This window comes from Neovison vison, chromosome 1, assembly GCF_020171115.1.
Source record: "Neovison vison isolate M4711 chromosome 1, ASM_NN_V1, whole genome shotgun sequence".
Taxonomy (NCBI): Eukaryota; Metazoa; Chordata; class Mammalia; order Carnivora; family Mustelidae; genus Neogale; species Neogale vison.
Window position 1 is genome coordinate 275,670,291 of NC_058091.1, and position 20,316 is coordinate 275,690,606.

Sequence of the window (20,316 nt, forward strand, 5' to 3'; positions counted from 1 at the left end):
GCAAATCAGGATGTCCTTCTTTATGCCTCAGCTGGTTTGGAACCCAAGGAATTCTGAGTAATGCCCCATCCTGAGACCTTGGCCTAGCTAGCCATCTCCTACATTCTTCCCAACAACCAAGGAACGAGTAAGATCCACAGCTAATGGAGACCAGCCCTCTCTGCTTGTCACCAAGCTTACTGCTCTAGGGTCTGACTTAGAACCTTTCCCCTGCCCCCAGGATGCAGACTGAGGTTCTACCGTGCAGGCCTTTCCCAGGCTCCATGGGACTGGTCCAGGGCAATGGGCCATGGGACACAGACAAGGAAGCTGGCACCAGTCACTGACAGGTCCAAACATTCGAAAGGACAGGTCCAACCAGGAAAGACACACTTTCTACTTTTATAAAGTTGATCTTCCGCTGCTGGCATCCAGCAACACTCCCCAGGCCCACACATCCCAGTCTAAACACAAGAGGCCTGGCAGCCCTACAGACAGAACTGGAGGGTGGAAAGAGAATGATGATCATCTAATCACACTGACCCTCCAGCTTTGGGAAAGAAATGCTTCTTTTGGCAGATGGTTCAGGCTTAATTAAATTCAAAACCATGTCTAAGACAGAACTCTGTACTAAATGCTTTGAAGGCCCAAAAGAATAAAAGCCTATCGTCCCAGCCCTCCTCAATGAGGAGAAACAGCTTCTTCCAGTGCCCCAGCTGAAGGCAGGCTCTGCGAAGCACTTAGCACAGCACATCCTAAGGGCTGTTGGAGTGTGTGCGGTGGGGATATGGGCTCTCCCAGCTGCAAGAGGGAATGGAAAGGTTCATTCATCTGTCACATATTTGGGGAGTTCCTACCATGCACCAGGCATTGTGAAAGGCGTAGAGGGCCTTGGGCTGGAGGCATTTCAGGCCAAGCAAGGGGTCTGTGCAAAGGGATGTGGTCACACTCAGAAGCGATGTCCAGGAAATGGGACCACAGGGTGGACTGGAACAAGGAGTCGGGGGTCACGAGCATTTCAGAGGAAGTTTCATGCAACACAGTGCAAGGGGGCGGCTGAGCCACAGACCAGGAAGCGCAGGAGATACTGTGTGCTCTGAGGACTGCTGGACCATCCTAGGGGCCAGGCCCACAGTCCCTCAGCTCTGACGCTGACAGAGACAGACCTGAAAGCAGCTTGGTTTTCTTCCCTGTGTCAGCCCTGGTCCTCAAAGCTCTGAATTCAAAGTTTTCCTTGAAAGTTTGTCCAAACTTCTTTGTGATCTATATAAATAGATCTTTCAGTGGACAACTTTTCTACTAGGATGCCAAGCAGTGTTCAGAGCCCAGGCTTCAGAGTTGATCTGCCAGGGTGAACTCCTGCTATCGGCTGTGTGGCCCCGGGCATGCTGTCTAACCCCTCTGTGCCTCGGCTTCTTTTTGGAACGCGGATGATGATGGTACCTACTCTCTACGGTCAGTGTGAGGATGCACTGGGATAACGCATGGAAGGGACACACCACGTGTTCACGAGGATGCAGCTGCTAGAAGTAGTCACAGCAGCGGGAACGCCAACCAGAGACACTGACTCCTGACTTTGGGGAAGGGCCGGACCTCTGTCACCGACTTCTAATATATTCCAAGGACGGGCTCCAAGGTCTGCTATTTTCCCAGCAGAGCCTCCTCCGCTTCTGAATCCCAGAGCCCAGGAATCGCCCGGAGTCCCAGTTCTATTCTTGTTTACATGATCGGACTCCAGGAATGGGCAAATGACATAAGAGAGGTCCAGGAGGTCCCCATGGCCGCCTGCTAAGCACTGACGGCCTAATCTCCCTCCATGCCAGCCCCCTTGAACTGCTGGCTGCAGGGCTATGAGGCCCTGGCTACTCGGCAGAGGTGCCCCAGTCCCAGAGGCCTTACCTGGGCCAAGCTGCCCTCTGCCCTCTGCAGCACCTGCTGTGCGAGGTCCCTCTGGAGGCCCACGAATGTGCACAGGATCTGGCCCAGCCAGCGCACGGCCAGCCGGTTCAGCTGCGGGAGCTCGGCCACGAGCAGGGAGTTGAGGGCCTGGTACGTGTGCCGGGCCTCCTGCTCCTCGTACGTCACGCTGCCCACCTCCAACAGCTTTTCTTCCACCCTCTCGAAGTCCAAGAGTTTGTCCAGACGCTTCCTGACCAGGTTCTGAGGGCCAGCCAGGGCTTTGGCCAGGGTGCACAATGGCTGCCACACCAGGCCTTCTAGCCGCTGCTTCTGTGGGGAGAGGGGAGCTCGGGGCTGGGAAAGGGAGCGGCAGAGGGCAGGCACTGGGGAGAAGGGGTTTTGGAGGGAGGTAGGACCAGGCGGTAGTTCCACCCCCACCAACTCGCTGTGACCTCTTGCATGTTATCTAACATTTCTGGGCCTCAGTGTGCCCATCTGAACAATGGGGACAGAGCATGTAGGAGCTTAGCAGAAGGTCTGGCCCTTCCTAACATCTGTGTACAGATCTTAGGAGATTTTGTAGAGAGGGGTGACCACAAACACAGTCTTTGGGACTTAGATTCCCTCTTGACACTGACCATGTGAATAAGCTGGGAAGTCACCCTCCCTGCACTCCAGCTCTCCCCTGCAGAGTGCTGCTCTTAGCAGCCTCTGCCCCGTACACCGTGTTGTGAGGATTAATGGAGACTATAAAGCGTTGAGCAGCTTATCTGCCTGGTGGATAGTAAGGCACAGCAAACATTAGCTGAGGCTATTTTTATCAGTAAAATGCATTAATAATAATAATTTCTGCCCTGCTTACTGCTCTGGAAGGTTATGGGTGCAACAATCATATAAAGGGCCTGGCTTTAAGTCATCTCTACAGCCATCGTGGGGCTTGAACTCACAACCCTGAGATCAAGAGTTGCGCGCTCTACTGACCGAGCCAGCCAGGAGGCCCCTAAATACTATTCTCACTAGGCTCTACGACCTGCCTCTCAAAGGAAGGGGAAAGGAGAAGCTGGACTCACGAAGCGTGGGAAGGCCTGGAGCTGGAGCTCCCGCATGAGGCTGCAGTACTCCGGCACGGGCCCTCCAGCGATGTCCAGATCGCACTCCTGGGGCCGGAAGCGGAGGAAAGCCTGGACCCGGAGCAGACGAGAAACAGCCAATGAGGACCCACTGTGGCCATCCCACGCCTGCACCCCCTATGCTCACCCGACCTCTGGAGAGGCGGTCCAGCCCTCCTCACCCCCACCGCGACAGGGAAGCACACAGCCTACTCCATCCTTGCACAGCTCGGGTGATTAGCGAATCTTCCTGCGACAGAACCAGCCCTTTCTCCCTAATCCAGTGCTGCCCCGACTGGGTGTGTTTGCACGGCACCTCTGATTTCACGGCTGTGCCCATATTCCACATATTCGATGGATACTTGAAATCAACTAACCATTCCTTTTCATATCAGTGTATTTTTTTTTAAAGATTTTATTTATTTATTTGAGAGAGAGACAGTGAGAGAGAGCATGAGCAAGGAGAAGGTCAGAGGGAGAAGCAGACTCCGCATGGAGCTGGGAGCCCGATGTGGGACTCGATCCCAGGACTCCAGGATCATGACCTGAGCTGAAGGCAGTCGTCCAACCAACTGAGCCACCCAGGCGTCCCTCAGTGTATTTTTTTTTTAATCACCTTATGACACTACCATAACGGGAAAACCAGCAGTAACTGCCACAAACAGGCATGTAAGAGTAACTGCTGTAAAAGCAAACAACGTCATTAAGTTCTGTCTGGACAGCCCCGCCGGCAGAAGGCTCCTGGCCCGAGACACACTCCGCCAGTGTTAAAGACACACCAGCCAAAGCAGCTTTTCCTGCACTCAGGGGATTAAAGGAGGGGTCCCATGCTTGCTGGGGGACTCTATGTCATGTAAGCCTGCCTCTGGGGGAACACAGCTTAATGCTTTCAAATATCTGTCCTACCCTGCAAAGCTGGATGGGTCTCGCATGTGACCCTGCTTCTCCGTCCTTTCTGGGAGCCGTCCGCTCCCGTCTCGCTGCACTATGACAGGCTCCTGCTGCCTTCTTCCCAGGGGGCCCAGGATGGAGTGGGAAGAAGCAGGGGGATCTGCCCCACACAGAGGGGCCTGCAACTTTGACCTCCCTCGCTTCCCACACTTCCCGTAAGGACACCCCAAATCCCATTATCCAAAGAGCCCATTATCCTCTGACCAAGCCGCTTTGTGCGAATGGCCATGACTGAGGACAAAACCACAAAGGGACGGAGTGGATGGAATGAGTCAGCGTCAATGACAACAGTGAAGGAGAGTTTGGGGACAAGGAAAATAATGTGCCTGTTGGCATGCAAACTGGTGTTCCTGTGGGCTGAATTCAGCCTGTAGAAATACATTTTCTTGGGCCTATAGAGTACTTAAGTTTTCATTAAATTTGCTGCTCACGTGGACACATCATGAGATATCATCTGAAAGTTTTTTTCCCCCTAAAACCAGAATTGGCTACTGTCGGGTCCACATTCCCAAACAGCAACGGCTTCTCCAAGTCAAGTAACTGCTGCCCCTTTAGGCTTTGTTCATCCATACGGTCAAATTCTAAGTATTATTATGCATTTAACTCTACTGAAAAGTCTCGTCAACAGCCTATTAGATCCTAAGCCTCGGACATGTGCATATTTCATGTGACAATATTACCTGCCACACTTTCATAGGCACCTGTGTCACCTGCTCTAGGTGCCAGACTCGTGGGTTGGGACTCGAACCCCAGTGAATTTTAACCCTGCTCAGTGGGAACCTCACCCTGAGAGCTGTGGGTTGGGGAGCACTCGCCTGTGGCCCTTCCTCTGACCTGCGGCCAGCGACCCGGTGACCTCTTCCATTTGGGTTCCTGCGGCTGGTGCCTTTGCCAGCTTGTCGGATGGACCCCAGGCGTCCTGCCGAGGCGGCCCAACCCAGCCCAGCCCAGCCATCATTACCGGCAGGATCCTCACCTCCAGATTATCCAGGTAAACAGCCACATTGTTCTTCATCTCGGTCACACACAGTGACACCCAGTGGAACCTCTCTTCTAAATCGTCAAATTCCTTGTCTTCCGTCTGAGAGGAGAGTGAGATCTGTGAACGCTGAGAATATCCCCGCAGGGAGGAGGCGGGGGAACGCGTGGGCCCATCCATGTCCCAAGCTCTCCCTGGGGCCCACCTCTCCGCAGCCCTGCCCACCAGAGCCATGTCCTTCAGCCCCAAAGCTGCGTGGGATGGTTAGAGGCAGTGAGTGCTGCTTAGTGGTTTGGTACTCAGATCACAGAGTAAGATACGCAAGTGCAGGAGTCCTAGGTCCCTGGCTGTGTGACCTGGGGCAAGTGTTACCCTCCTGGAGCCTGTTTTCTTCAGCTGCAAATGGGGTAATAAAAACACCTACTTCATTGTGCTGATCAAATAATGCCTGGTCTAGAGTAAGTGCCCCCAGCAATCTGAGCTGCTCCTGGGAGCTATTCCAAGCAGGTCCCTTGCCCATGCCCAGAGGTTAGCTCTCCTATCTGCAGAAAGTGATGCTCAGAAAAGGACAGCACAGGGTGCCCTGGAGAGAGCCCCAGCCAGCTCTTCGGAATCATGTGAGGGTGACAGCTTAGCCCCTCCTAGCAACGCATGTGGAGAGGTCCTTGCAGCCCCTCAGCTGCCACCTCTGACAGCAGTCTAAGCCACCTGCTCCACCCACAGCACCGTCCTTCCCCCTGGAAGGGCTGGGATGCCACCCTTCCTCCGCCCAGGCTCACCCTGGGCACCAGCCCGGCCTCCTGCTTCAGCAGCTGGCTCAGCCGAGTGGTCTTCTTGGAGAGGGTGTGCGTGTTGAGGCGGGCCAGCCGCTCCCGGAGGGTCAGCTGCTCCACTCTGGCGTACTTGGAGGCTGCAGCAACAGAGGAGAGGGAAGGCACAGGGGACCAGAGCTGACCCAGGAGAGCAGGCATCCCGGACACACCTGGCTAGGCGTCCGCTTGGACCCTCGTCTCAAATGCCAGCAGCACGCCTGCTCCAACAGCAGCGTGCAGAGGGCGAGCCCCGGGCTGGCTGCAAGGTATGAGGCTGGCTGAGCAGCCTGACTTGGGCAAGGTGCCCCTTCCTCGGCCTGCTTCCTCATTCGTAAACGAGACCAGCCACCCCCTGTGCTTGCTCGGAGGATCACAGAAGACAGTGGGTTTGAATGGACTTTCTAAAGGAGGACTCAAGGGAGAGATGAGTTGCTGGAGGCCCCTGGGCCCGTGTCAGCCAGGCCAGGCTGGGAACCATGAAGCCCCATTCCTGGTGCAGGGCTTTCCACCCCCGGCCTGAGTCTGAAAGCCGGCTCTGCCTCTCACCAGCTCTGGCATCTGGAGGGAACGATTAGAGCTTTTATTTGACCTGACCGTGACATGAGGCTTCCCGGGGCCAGCCTCCAAGAGCAACGGTAAGGATCAAACCAGATAAGGAATGGAAGATGTGTCACAGGAGCTGGATTATCACTATCATACCATCCAGATGGCACAGTGGAGTTTGCTCTCTACCTGGGACACTGCCTCATTTCCCAAACTGTTTTGTTTTAACAACCTAAGAGACAGAGTTTCCCATGCACTAGCTGGCCTTCCCAAGGTATGTGTACACACACACACACACACACACACACAGCTCTTGGCCTCCTCCATATTAATTTCTCCTCCACAGTATATGCAATGTGGTTTGGTGGTTTGCAAGGGACTGATCTTACTTTGGTTCAAGGGGTGGTGCTAACTGGGCTAAGACAGTTCATATAATCTCAAACTCCTGATCACAGTGATTGGTTCCAAGAGTGATACATAAGCCAGGCCCAAGCCAAACAACTTATGGCATTCCCCTAACCATGGTAACTGGTTCAGGGTGAGCACAGGACCCAAATGGTTCCTATCAGAATGACACTCCAATCTAATTTATGACTATGGGGTGAAAGATCCCTGCAGGGTGTGGTATCTGATGTGAGTCTTGGAACAGCAATAGCCATTTACTACTATGAGGGAGGCCAGCCTGGACATGAAGTAACACACAGTAAAGATCAGAGATGAGAGAATTTTAGGGAAATGGAGCCAGCACCCTGATCAAACCCTACCTAAAGTCCATATTACCTTTGGACTTGTGGTTACATGAGCCACTACATTTCCTTTATTAATGAAGATGGCATGAAATAAGTGTTTTTGTACCTGGAAGCATTCTCACTGACATAATCCCTAAATCCCCCAAGTCCTTACCCACTTCCTTGCGCCTCTTGTACTCATTGATATTGGTGTTCACGTCCTGGAGGGCAGACACAGCCCTCTGAAGCACAGGGTAGGCACTGGCATCAGGGACTGTGTTCTCCAGGATTTTCTGCAGCAGCAGTGGGTACTTTGTAATCCTCTGAAGAGGGATCACCAGTAAGAAACTCAGGCCCGAGGGCCCAGCTTGTGGCCTGAGGGAGAAGGCTGGCATTAGGTAGGGGAAACCCACTGTTCCGGGGAACAGGAGCCCTGGGCTCTAGGTCCAGCTCTGCCTTTTAACTCGCTGTGTGATCTCAGGCAAGTCACCCTCCTCACGTAGTTCTCAGTTTCCTCATCTGTAATGCATGAGGTCTAGATGCTAGAGAAGCACTGCTAGTTCTCACTGTTCCGGTTTCTGGGTCCTGCTTTCCCATCTGTACTAAATGCAACGGTCAGTTCTCGGTCCTCCACTTCCCTGGCCTGTCAGCAGCAGACACAGCTGACTTGTCCCTGCTCTTGAAACACTTTCTTCTTTTGGCCCCAGAGATGCCCTTTGTCCTGCTTTTCCTGCTCTGTGGGACACTCTCTTGGCCTCCTCTGCTGGCCTCCCTCCAATGCCAGAGTGCCCTTGGGCCTTCCCTCCCCTCCACTCCTTCTCTTACTGACTTCATTTAGTCTGATGGCTTTAATCACAGCCCCAACCCAGACCTCTGTTTTCCCACTTCTGTTCTGAGCTCTGGACTCACACGGTCAGCTGCCTGCGTGATACGTCCACCTGGCTATGTCCCAAGCTCAACTCTGTATGCAGGGCACCCATTTGACATTTCATGCAGTAAAATGGTTTTGTGGCTTTACCAGTTGAAAGTTTGAAAAAAAAAATCACAGAACTTTGTATTTATAGAGATGCATTTTTTTTTAATTTTTTTTTTTTAAGATTTTATTTTATTTATTTGAGAGAGAGAGACAGTGAGAGAGAGAATGAGCGAGGAGAAGGTCAGAGAGCAAAGCAGACTCCCCATGGAGCTGGGAGCCTGATGTGGGACTCGATCCCGGGACTCCAGGATCACGCCCTGAGCCGGAGGCAGTCGTTTAACCAACTGCGCCACCCAGGCGTCCCCTAGAGATGCATTTAAAGTATTTAAGGGTAGGGGTGCCTGGGTGGCTCAGTGGGTTAAGCCTCTGCCTTTGGCCCAGGTCGTGATCTCAGGGTCCTGGGATCGTGCCCCACATCTGGCTCCTTGCTCAGCAGGGAGTCTGCTTCCTCCTCTCTCTCTGCCTACTTGTGATCTCTCTCTCTGTGTGTCAAATAAATAAATAAAGTCTTAAAAAAAAAAAAAGTATTTAAGGGTAGGGGGCACCTGGGTGGCTCAGTTGGTTAAGCCTCTGTCTTCGGCTCAGGTCATGATCCCAGGGTCCTGGGTGAGTCCTGGATCAGGCTCCCTGTTCTCCAGAGAGTCTGCTTCTCCTTCTGTCCCTCCTCCCACCTGTTCTTTCAATCTCTCTCTCTTTCTATTTTTAGGGAAAATAAACTTATTTAATGGTAAACAGTCATGATTTCTATTACTTGTCTTTAAACAGTTCAGCATAAAAACAGCAGCAAAATGTTAACACTGGTTAGTTTTAGGTAGTGGTATATGTTTATTACATTCTATTTTTCTACAGGTACAGAACACAAGAATGAGTAGTGTCAAGATCCCTTCCAGATGCACTATTTGATGAATGGATGACTTTTTCTAGTCCCTTTCTTGCTGATTTCGGGGATTTGCAGGAAAAAATACCTGTCAGTGGTATCTGGGAAGAGGCTCACACAGTTTTCCTTGATCATAACCAGAAGCCTTCAGACCTGCCTTTCAAGAAGCCTATGAGAGTTTTAAACCTCAGTATCTAGCACGCCTCCTCCAAAAGGACTCACAGATGCTGCTCAAAACCATTCTCCATCCTCTCTCCATGGTACCCTGGCCTCTTACTCTTCCTCCTAAGGAAATATTTCTAGACCAAATGTCCAGGAAGTATCACCCCTGAGGCTAAGGACAGGCAGAACAGGTGGGTGCTCTCTCATTAGCCGCGGGGGGTTGTGGGGGAAGCAGGGGTAGGAATACCTGTCAAGACGTGCCTACACTGACCATCTGCTCTCACCATGGGTTTCCTAGCATTTGGCCAACCACAGGCAGGGGAGATGGAAAAGTCACCAGCTATTTGCAAAGCTCTGTCCTCTGGGCTTACTTTCCATGGGAAAGGGCCCAACTGCCTCATGAGGACAGCTGTCCACAAATAAGAGTACATGGGGTCTTCAAAGAGAGGATCACAGCTCTCCTCCACAATTAGCAAGGGGTCACGACAGAATCATAGCAGCCTTTTATGATTACAGCTTTTCTAAGGTAATCCGGAGGGGAAAAAAATTTTTTTTTTTTAAAGTAGGCCCAACATGGGGATGGAACTCATGACCCTGAGTTCAAGACCTGGGCTGAGATCAAGAGTCAGATGCTGGGGTGCCTGGGTGGCTCAGTGGACTAAGCCTCTGCCCTCGGTTGGGGTCATGATCTCAGGGTCCTGGGACTGAGCCCTGCATTGGGCTCTCTGCTCGGCAGGGAGACTGCTTCCCCCTCTCTCTCTGCCTGCCTCTCTGCCTACTTGTGATCTCTGTCTGTCAAATAAATAAATAGATAAAATCTTTTAAAAAAATAAATAAATGAACAGAAGAAAGTTTGGATGGAAAAGTTAACCAGCAGGTGGAGGGACGGAGAAACGTGAGACCGAAGGACAAAGGACTTTTTATTTCCCCATGTTTTGTTTAAATATTCCTTTTTTTCAGTAAGCATTCATTACTTTTATATTTAAAATGAAAAAAGAGGGGCGCCTGGGTGGCACATAAAGTTAAGCGTCTGCCTTCAGCTCGGGTCATGATCTCAGAGTCCTGGGATCGAACCCAGTGTCAGGCTCCCTGGTGGGGAGTCTGCTTCTCCCTCTCTCTCTGCCCCTTCCCCCTGCTTATGTCTCAAATAAGGTTTTAAAAATTTTTTAAAAAATAAAATGAAGGAAGATTGTCAATAAAGGAAAAGAGAGATTATTTGCCTTCCCCAAACACTGCCTCGACTGTCATTCTGAGAGTGGGCGCTCTGTGCTGGACTGATCAGCCTCTGCAGGGCAGCTTTACCTCCCCACCCCACCCACCCACCCACGCCCCCAGCTGCAGAGCTTCCTGCCCACTGCAAGGGCAAGCTTTGATCCCCTGGCCCTCAGGTGGGAGCTGCATTAAGAGACAGGACAAATTGAAGATCCTGCCGGTAGCAAGCAGCATGCATTTTGGAATCACAAAGAATTGGATTAGATGGATGAGGAAGAACCCCCTACTGCTTGGTGTGGTGATTCTAGTCGGCTAAGCTCAAGAAACAGTCCCATGATCATATGCACAAAAAAAAAAAAAACAGGACTACTGTCTCAAGAGAGAGGCGGTGGAAAGCAACGGCTAGCAGGATGAATGGCCTTCCTGGGGCAACACTGGACCAGGGGCTCTCATCGAGGGCACGGTGGAAACTTGCAGGCACTAGGCTGCTCCAGGCACTTAGCAGGAGGGTCCAGGGCAGCAGGCCGTCTGCAAGGACAGCCCTGCACTGTGGAGCAGTGTGCCATGTCTCCTAGGACCCTCTGAACATGCACAGGCTGAATGAATGCCTCAAAATGTGCTGCAAGTTCGCGATCAGAGGTGTTCTTGTGACTATCTAACTCCATCCAGTTACTGGTCACAGCACTGGAAGTCTTTTTTATTTTTTATTTTTTTTTAAGATTTTACTTATTTATTTGACAGAGAGAGCAAGAGAGCATAAGCACAGGCAGGGAGAACAGCAGAAGGAGAGGGAGAACCAGGCTCCCTGCTGAGCTGGGAGGCTGGTTCTCCCTCTCCTTCTGCCGTGACTGTTTGACAGAGACAGTGAGAGAGGGAACACAAGCAGGGGGAGTGGGAGAGGGAGCAGCAGGCTTCCTGCTGAGCAGGGAGCCTGATGTGGGGCTCAAACCCAGGATCCTGGGATCAGGACCTGAGCCAAAGGCAGACACCTAACGACAGCCACCCAGGTGCCCCAAGCACTGGAAATGTTTATGATGCTACCTTTCATAAATAAGACCCAGACCATCTGCAAGAACATCATACGTCCTACTTCCTCACTTCCTCTGCCCCCAGAGCATAATGTTATCCCTGTGTCATTTATGTCATTTGCTTCTTCTTAGCATACACAGGGAGGTCAAATTTGCTCTCATTGCTACTTGTCATTCTACGGCATGTGCCTTCTTTGCTCTTTCCTTTTTCGATACTTCTTACATGGAATGGCTTCTGACTTTTCTTTCCTTGAATCCAAACTTATTTATTACAATTAGGTGCCAGCATCTGATTCTTTCATTGGATTTCTAGGGTAGCGGTGCCCAGGCAGTTCCACACTGAAATACATATTACTTTATTAGACATTATTTTCCTTTTACTTCTTTTTATTACTTTTAAGCCATTATCTTTTCTTTCCAGTTATGTATACAGGCAGGGTATCTCTCTCTCTCTCTATCTGCCAATCTATTTCAAGAATATATGTCAGGATATTAATTTAAAGTTTTTTACAAAAAAGGAGCATTGAGGGGCATCTGGGTGGCTCAGTTGGTTGAATGTCAGGCCCTTGATTTTGGCTCAGGTCATGATCTCTGGGTCATGAGATCGAGCCCCGCGTCAGGATCTATGATGGGTGTGGAGCCTCCTTAAGATTTTGTCTCTCCCTCTCATTCTGCCCCTCTCCCCTACCCCTCTCTCACTCTCTTAAAAAAAGTGGGGGGCATCTGGGGGGTACAGTTGGTTAAATATCTGTCTTTGGCTCAGGTCATGATCCTGGGGTCCTGGAATTGAGCCCCACATTGGGTTCCCTACTCAGCAGGGAGCCTACTTCTCCCTCAAATAAATAAATTCCTTTAAAAAAGGAAAAAAAAAAAAAAGAGTCTTGGAACCACTAGTGCTGAGAGCCACAGTGTGGTTTCAGAGAACTACAAACCCTGCCCAGTCGGGGCAAGGGTAATATCTGGGGTTTACAGTGTCACTTGGGTACAAGTGAGTCCAAACCCCCATGAGGTACAGTTACTACTCCCCCTTTCACATGTAAGGAAACCAGGTTCGGAGACATGAAATGGCTCTGCCAAGGTGAGCTGGAGCGGAGCCAGGTCCACCACTGGGCAGCGTGGCACTGGAGCCCAGGAGAAAAGCCTGGACCGGTCTGGCTGGCAAAGACCGGAGTGTGGGAAGCATGAGAAACCGCAGCCTCTGAGCCAACCAGGGCCCCCCGACGGTGCTTCTAACCTGTCTGAGCTCGATGCCAGTATCTGGCACCTGGGAGATGTTCTATCACAGTTTCTGACTTCTTTTGAGAAGTCGGAGGGTCTGGCCACAGTGGACTCACAGTCCTACATGGCAACTGAGGCGGATGGTTTGTAAAGCAGGGCTACAATTATTCTACTCTCCGCAGGCACCCCCTTTGTTGTGGCGGCTGCTGTTGTACCCACTTTGAGTACGACCCTGAAACTCCTCCCCTTGAGAAGCAGCGTCAATTTTTCCACACCTTGGGTCTGTCACAGAACACCAATTCCCAGCCGAGACCTCCCAAGGCCTTACCCTCTCCTGCCCCCCCCACCTCCCTTTTCCCTCCCTCCCGCTCTCCCCCTGTCTCAACCCTGTGACCACCATGTGAACAAGCCTGGGCCACCTGCCAGGTGACGGAGCCTGTATAGCCAGAGCTGAGTCAGCTCGGTGTCTCAGACATACAAGAGAGCCCAGCTGAGATCAGCAATGCTGACCTACAGATGATCACGGGCATGTGAAGGTGCTCAGACGGGGCTAGAAGAATCTTTTATGGAGCCCGGCCATATTGCTAACAAGCAGCAAAATGAACCAAACACGTGTCTGTCTTAAGCCATTCTGTTCTGGGTGCTCTGTTACACAGGGAATGTTAACAGGGCTGCAGCTGCTCTCTACACGGGGTCTGTTGGCTCTGGTTGGCCACAGTCTCCACTGCTCCCTTATGCCCCATATGTGCCACTCTCCTATTGAAATGTATTTAGTAACCCTCACAAAAACCCAAGTTTCTTTTTTCTTTTTTAAGATTTTATTTATTTATTTATGAGAATGATCACAAGTAGGCAGAGAGGCAGGCAGAGAGAGAGACAGAGAGACAGAGAAGCAGGCTCTCCCCGAGCAAAGAGCCCGATGTGGGGCTGGATCCCAGGACCCTAAGATCATGACCCGAGCCAAAGGTAGCGGCTTGGGGGTGCCTGGGTAGCTCAGTGGGTTGAGCCGCTGCCTTCGCCTCAGGTCATGATCTCAGGGTCCTGGGATCGAGTCCCACATCGGGCTCTCTGCTCAGCGGGGAGCCTGCTTCCTCCTCTCTCTCTCTCTGCCTGCCTCTCTGCCTATTTGTGATCTCTATCTGTCAAATAAATAAATAAAATCTTTAAAAAAACAAAAAAAAACAAAGGTAGCGGCTTAACCCACTGAGCCACCCAAGTGCCCCAAAACCTAAGTTTCTAAGACCCATGAAAGGATGAATCAAAGGGGGACGTGAATATAGTTTTGGGGGGTAGCGAGGGGCCAGGGTAATTGAAAAGGAGGCTTCAGGAGGTTGGGGGGATAGACAAGGGAGAGGAGCAGGGGAGGAAGCAGGAGCTTCCACAGGAGATAACATCATCTTCAAAGATCTTACTCTCTACAGTCCTTTTCTTGGGTGTAAAGGGAATGTCTAAGTAAGATAAAATAACAACCACCCCTCATCCTCCTGCACTATTCTGATTTCCAGAAAATGACCTTCATCTATCTCCATTTGGGGAGCTTGTCCTGGGGAAGGTAAAGCCTTTTTGAAATAGAAAAGAAGCAGGACAATCCCAGACAAGGAAATATAAATGATCTTAAATATATAAAGAAATGACCAACTTTAATCATGAGAAGTAAATGCAAAATGAAACCACACTGAGACACCATTTGTCACCTCTCTCAGTGGCATTACTCTAAAGTTTAATGACACACCCTGGTGAGGCTATGAGGAAACAGACACCCACACCTTGCTCACAGGATAGCCTTTATAGAAGGAAAGTTTGCAATCTTAGCAAAATTATCCATATATGCTTTCTTTGACCTAGAAAGTCCACCTCTGGACAGTCACCTTACAGAAACACCTGCACCTGTGGGAAACCTGGGTGGCTTAGTCGGCTGAGTGTCTGACTCTTTGTTTTGGCTCAGCTCATGATCTCAGGGTCCTGAGATCAAGCCCTGCATTGAGCTCCACACTCAGCAAAGACTCTGCGTGAGATCCTCTCTCTCCCTCTTGTACCGCCCATCCCTCCACCCATGCACACACGCTCTCTCTAAAATAAATAAAATCTTAAAAAAAAGAACTATATGCACCTGAGTAAAATGACATACACTCACGAATAATCACTGAACGCTATCTGTAATAGCGAAAGAAAAGAAGCAAATTAATGTCCATTAATAGAAACCAGTTAAATGAACTGGGGAACAGCCATGTGGTAGAAGAACACGCTGTTCAAAGGCTCATACATGTATGCACTGAAATAGGAAGGTGTCCACGATACATGGTGAGGGGAAAAAAAAATACAAACTTTCTTCAAAAAGGCAGTAAAATGACAGCATGCTTCTATATGCATAAAGGAACTCTACGAAGATCCACAAGCAATTTACAAGTGGTTAGCATGACTTTGGGGCTGGGAGTAGTATTTAGGTAAATGAACGGACAGGATTGGACAGGACAGGATTTTTTGTGTTGCATAAATTTGGATTTTTTAAAGCCTCTGGGGCATCTATTTATTTATTTATTTAAAGATTTTATTTATTTGTCAGAGAGAGAGGGAGAGAGAGCGAGCACAGGCAGACAGAGAGGCAGGCAGAGGCAGAGGGAGAAGCAGGCTCCCTGCCGAGCAAGGAGCCCGATGTGGGACTCGATCCCAGGACGCTGGGATCATGACCTGAGCCGAAGGCAGCTGCTTAATCAACTGAGCCACCCAGGCGTCCCTGGGGCATCAATTTAAAAAAAAGCTTCTGAACTATGTAACTGTTCTCCACCCAAAATTTTAACTTAAAAAATATCTGTTCTATACATGTTTCTTTTTTTAAATATTTTATTTATTTATTTGTCAGAAAGAGATGGGGAGGGAGAGAGAGCACAGGCAGGGGGAACAGCAGGCAGAGGGAGGAGCAGACTCCCCACTGAGCTGGGAGCCAGATATGGGACTCGATCCCAGGACCATGGGATCATGAGCCAAAGGCAGACCCTTAACTGACAGAGCCACCCAGGAATCCCTACTCTCTCCAAATTTCTATCTAGAGCTTCTACCCACTGTGCCAGCTCTGGGTGGTAAGGCCACCCAGGCAGTTTGGATCCTATTTCAACTGTGTGTGGAGAGGCCTTCCGGGGTGATCCGAGCCCGCCTCATGCCATGCTGCCTACAGCACATGGTTCCCACCATCTCACTGCCCTTCCCTTGGGAGAAAGGAGTGCTGTTCACCAAATGTTTCTGCTTTTCCACCTCTGGACCCCCAGGCAGGGTGGCATACCCTGGCTTCCTGGCAGGTGGACAAAGCCACAGGATTAGGTCTGGGCCATGAATTACGAGAAAGGGATGCATATCATTTCTGGCCTGGAGCACCTAATTCCCCCACTTAGCCACTCAGACGCCCCTGGCCTGGAGCACTTACTAGCAGCATCGGGCCCTCCAGAGCTCCCTTGCCCTTTGCCGCAGTTACTGGCAATAACCCAGAAAGTGGCTGCTGTGAGGGTGGGCCCCAAAGCGAGGATGGCCCAGAGAAGAGCCTCAGGTGACCCGCAGTGGAGCATCAGGAAGGCATAAACCTTTGTTACTCGAAGCCACCGAGAGTCGGGGATTGTGTCCCTGCAGCAGCACGGGCAGCACCGAGGAGGGGAGAGACGTGGACAGCTCCCGCCCCCAGGGCCGATGGCAGCAGGAGCCCACGTGCCCTGGTGGTGCGACTCACACCACAGCCTCGATGACGCTCTGGATCTCTCGCTGCAGCTCCGGCTCCTTCCGGTAGGTCTCCACCAGCAGCAAGGCCTGGTCGTAGCTGGCACAGTAGACCCTGTAGACTCGCTCCAGCTCCTCTTGGAATTCCAGGAACAAGTTGCCTGATGGTGAAAAAGCAACAGGGACCCCCAAAGGCATGTCTGTCTGTCCCCTCACTTGGGAAATGGAGGTGATGACTTAGACAGATGAGCCCTTCGCTGGGGACTAGGACCACCAGGCCTGACCTGTTGGGCCACTTTGGGCAAATTACCTCTTCTTCCTGAGTTTCCATCTTGCTTTCAAAAGGCTGCTGGAAGGATTATGTGACGGAACGCTGCTCAGGCTGGCGCCCGGGGAGTCTTACTAAAGCACAGTTATCATTACAGCAGTAATATTATTTGTGAGGTGCTTTACAGGCCCCAGAACATACTCGTGTCACACCTTTATAATCACGTGTGTGCCAAGGACAACTTCAAACCCCCAGTCTACAAAGACACGCTCAAGCAGAGCACAGGTTGTCACCTGCATGGACTCTGCAGTCAGAGAGGACCAGGAACAGCTCTCCAGCCAACCCTTCCCCTGGGGCATGACCTAGGGTGAGCCCTTGACCTCCTGGACCCTCCATTTTCTCACCTACAGATTGGAATAAGAGTCTTTACCTCCAAGTGTTTTTGTTGTTGTTGTTAGAACTAAATCAAACACAACATGTAAAAACATCTGATGCAAACTTGACTCCCACAATATTTACCAACTGCTTATCTATGGATTAGACGTCATGCCCCCTTCTGTGCCCTGCGAACAAAACAAAGTCTCTGTCTCATGGAGCCTGTGACCCCGTGGTGAAGACAGGCAGTAAGTAAATACGTTACACCAATCACAATGCGATGATATGAAGAAGCATAACAAAGCGTTAGAAAGCAGTAGAAGATCTCCATAAGGAAGGCCTCCAGGAGGACGTGCATGTTTATCAGAGACCAGAAGCACCGGTCCCTGGGAACGTGGAGTGGGAGCAGCACTCCAGGCTTTCGGAAAGAAAATGCAAAGGGCTTCAGGCCTTAGGCAGGAGAGCACTGGGCATATGGGCAACAGCAAAAAGGCAAGAATAGCCGAAGCAGAGTAAACAAGAGCACCAAGCAGAGAAAATAATCCAGTAACTGCAGCCAGATCACACAGGGCCTCAAGTAGGTAGGTAAGATGGAGTAAAGTGTTTGTGTTTTCTTCTAATAGAAGCAGGAGTTTGAGGAGGGATGATCTGCTTTCTGTGTTAAAAAGACCAGTCTAGCGCTCGGCTTCAGCAGCACATACATAGAAGTTGGAACAATATGGAGAAGATGAGCGTGGTCCCTGCACAATAACAGGCAAATCTGTGATGCATTCCATATTTTTATTTTTTGTTTTTATTTATTTTTTAAAGATTTTATTTATTTGACAGAGAGAGAGCGCGTGCACACAAGCAGGGGCAGCTGCAGAGAAAGAGAGGAAGCAGACTCCACGCTGAGCAGGGAGTCAGGACGTGGGGCTTGATCCCAGGACCGTGGGATCATGACCTGAGTGGAAGGCAGATGCTTAATGACTGAGTCACCCAGGTGCCCCACACTCCATATTTTTAAATCAGAAATTTATGAGATTGGTTACCTGCAGCAGGTGGATGGATTGGGGTGGAAAGAATGAGGGAATGGGATAGGGTAATAGGGATGAGAGGTAAGCATGGATTAGATGGACTGGAATTGTAGGTATCAGTATGAGTTCACAGTTTCAATATATAAATACAGACAGATAGATATAGAAATAAATGTAGTGTATATGCATACATTAGTATATATACATATATATCCCAGCTCTATTAGTTGACATCCCAGGGGCAATGAGCACACTTACAGCCTAGAGCTTGGTGTCTAAATACTACGCTCCCCAAATAGGAACCAGGGATCCTAGGAGAAATGGTTGATTCCAAAGACAGGGCAGGGAAACACAAGACGAGCCTGGAACACCTTGTGGTGTCAGAAAATAAGGATGTTCTCAAAAATTGTCAGAGGCATACTACAAAGACACGGGAGCCAACTGGAAGGAGCTCTCAATGGCCAACACTGGTACAATCTGAACAAGAAAATAAATAACCATAGTACTGGATTCTGACTCACGGAATAAAGTAAACATTCAAGAGGCCATACTGTCATAAATAAATAACTGAACAAATGAATGCTCATGAAGGGACAGTTCTTGCTTATAGAAAAATTGCCATTAATAAATGTCAAAGGGATAAGCGAAATAGAAATTACAATGAGAACACCAGTAATAGTTCTTGTAGGCAAGAACCACTGATGGATGTTAAAACTAATGGGTGGGGCACCTGGGTGGCTCAGTCGGTTAAGTGTCTGCCTTCTGCTCAGGTGATGATCCCAGAGTCCTGGGGTCCAGTCCCGCATCAGGCTCCTTGCTCGGTGAGGAGCCTGCAGAATTCTCCCTCTGCCTCAGCTGCTCCCTTTCCCTCTGCTGCTCCCCCTGCTAATGCTCTCTCTGATTCTTTCCCTCTCAAATAAATAAATAAAATCTTTTTTTAAAAAAAGGGATGATCTTTTTTTTTTTAAAGATTTTATTTATTTATTTGACAGAGAGAGATCACAAGTAGGCAGAGAGGCAGGCAGAGAGAGAGGAAGGGAAGCAGGCTCCCTGCTGAGCAGAGAGCCCGATGCGGAACTCGATCCCAGGACCCTGAGATCATGACCTGAGCCGAAGGCAGCGGCTTAAACCACTGAGCCACCCAGGCGCCCTAAATAAAGAAAATCTTAAAAAAAAACTAATGGGTGAAAGTTTGAGATGAAATAGGACATTTGGATACTATCAAAGTTTTTCTCCGTAAGCTATTTATGAATAACAAGGGGGAAATTATATATATTACTTATAGTAATTATGGTGGAATAATATTTATAGTGGAAAACACAACAGATATTAACTTCAATCAACCATGTGATCAAAGTTAACATTATTCTAAGTAATAACATATGGGAACAGCAAGTGCCCCTGTTCTGACACACTAAGGAGGACAGGACATTGGCCAGGATATTATTGCCAAAAATGTATAATGTCAATTTAAGAATAAAAATAATTTTAATTTTTTAAAAAGATTTTATTTATTTATTTGTCAGAGAGAGAGAGCGAGCACAAGCAGGCAGAGTGGCAGGTAGAGGCAGAGAGAGAAGCAGGTTCCCTGCTGAGCAAGGAGCCTGATGTGGGACTCGATCCCAGGACCCTGGGATCATGGCCTGAACCAAAGGCAGTGGCTTAACCAACTGAGCCACTCAGGTATGCCAAAAATAATTTTAATTTCATAAATACATAAAATGTTTATAAATAGGTACTTTTATAACTTATAAAATATAGATTATACATACCTAAGCTTTTATATAATCTATAATATCATTTTAATTTTAGTAACTGAAAACTTCAAAGTGACAGATAAACTACAAACCTGGCTCAGACTCTTCAGAAGTATATGGTCACAAAAGACAGACAGACTAAAGAAGGCCAAGAGAACATGTCAATAAAATGAACTGTGGTAATCCAGATTGGATCCTGGGCCAGAAAAAAGACATCTGTAGGAAAGCAGGCAAAATGTGAATAAGGTCTGTAGAGTTAATAGTGTTAATTAATTAATTAGCATTAATAATGCTAATTTCTGGTATCAAAAATATACTATGGATATCTGAGATGTTAAAATAAGGAAAAGCTGGGCGCCTGGGTGGCTCAGTGGGTTAAAGCCTCTGCCTTCGGCTCAGGTCATGATCCCAGGGTTCTGGGATCGAGCCACGCGTCGGGCTCTCTGCTCAGCAGGGAGCCTGCTTCCTCCTCTCTCTCTCTCTGCCTGCCTCTCTGCCTACTTGTGATCTCTCTCTGTCAAATAAATAAATAAATAATCTTTAAAAAAAAATAAGGAAAAGCTGGTTTCAGGGTTGTTTAGGACCTCTGTACTATTTTTGCCACTTTTCTGTAAATCTAAAATTATTTTAAGATTTAGAAAGTTTGGGGGCACCTGGTGGCTCAGTGGTTAAAGCCTCTGCCTTCGGCTCAGGTTGTGATCCCAGGGTGCTGGGATCGAGCCCCG

The 20,316-nt window shown here is 49.4% G+C and overlaps 1 protein-coding gene and 1 non-coding gene across 6 annotated transcripts in view; one reads left to right on the forward strand and one right to left on the reverse strand.

Annotated features, from left to right (window-relative positions):
• ARHGEF37 (Rho guanine nucleotide exchange factor 37) overlaps window positions 1-20,316 on the reverse strand; it is a 53,277-nt gene that overhangs the window by 10,378 nt on the left and 22,583 nt on the right. For all 5 annotated transcript variants that reach the window (XM_044231623.1, XM_044231638.1, XM_044231630.1 and 2 more), the window contains exons 4-9: window positions 16,189-16,336; window positions 7,176-7,375; window positions 5,697-5,827; window positions 4,915-5,019; window positions 2,949-3,059; window positions 1,879-2,208 (exon numbers count right to left, since the gene is read on the reverse strand). In XM_044231623.1, coding sequence (XP_044087558.1) covers window positions 1,879-2,208; window positions 2,949-3,059; window positions 4,915-5,019; window positions 5,697-5,827; window positions 7,176-7,375; window positions 16,189-16,336 — 1,025 coding nt within the window. The remainder of the gene's footprint in view (window positions 1-1,878; window positions 2,209-2,948; window positions 3,060-4,914; window positions 5,020-5,696; window positions 5,828-7,175; window positions 7,376-16,188; window positions 16,337-20,316) is intronic.
• On the forward strand, window positions 17,496-17,600 carry LOC122898231. Its single transcript, XR_006382920.1, has one exon. It is a non-coding gene; the product is annotated as a U6 spliceosomal RNA (small nuclear RNA).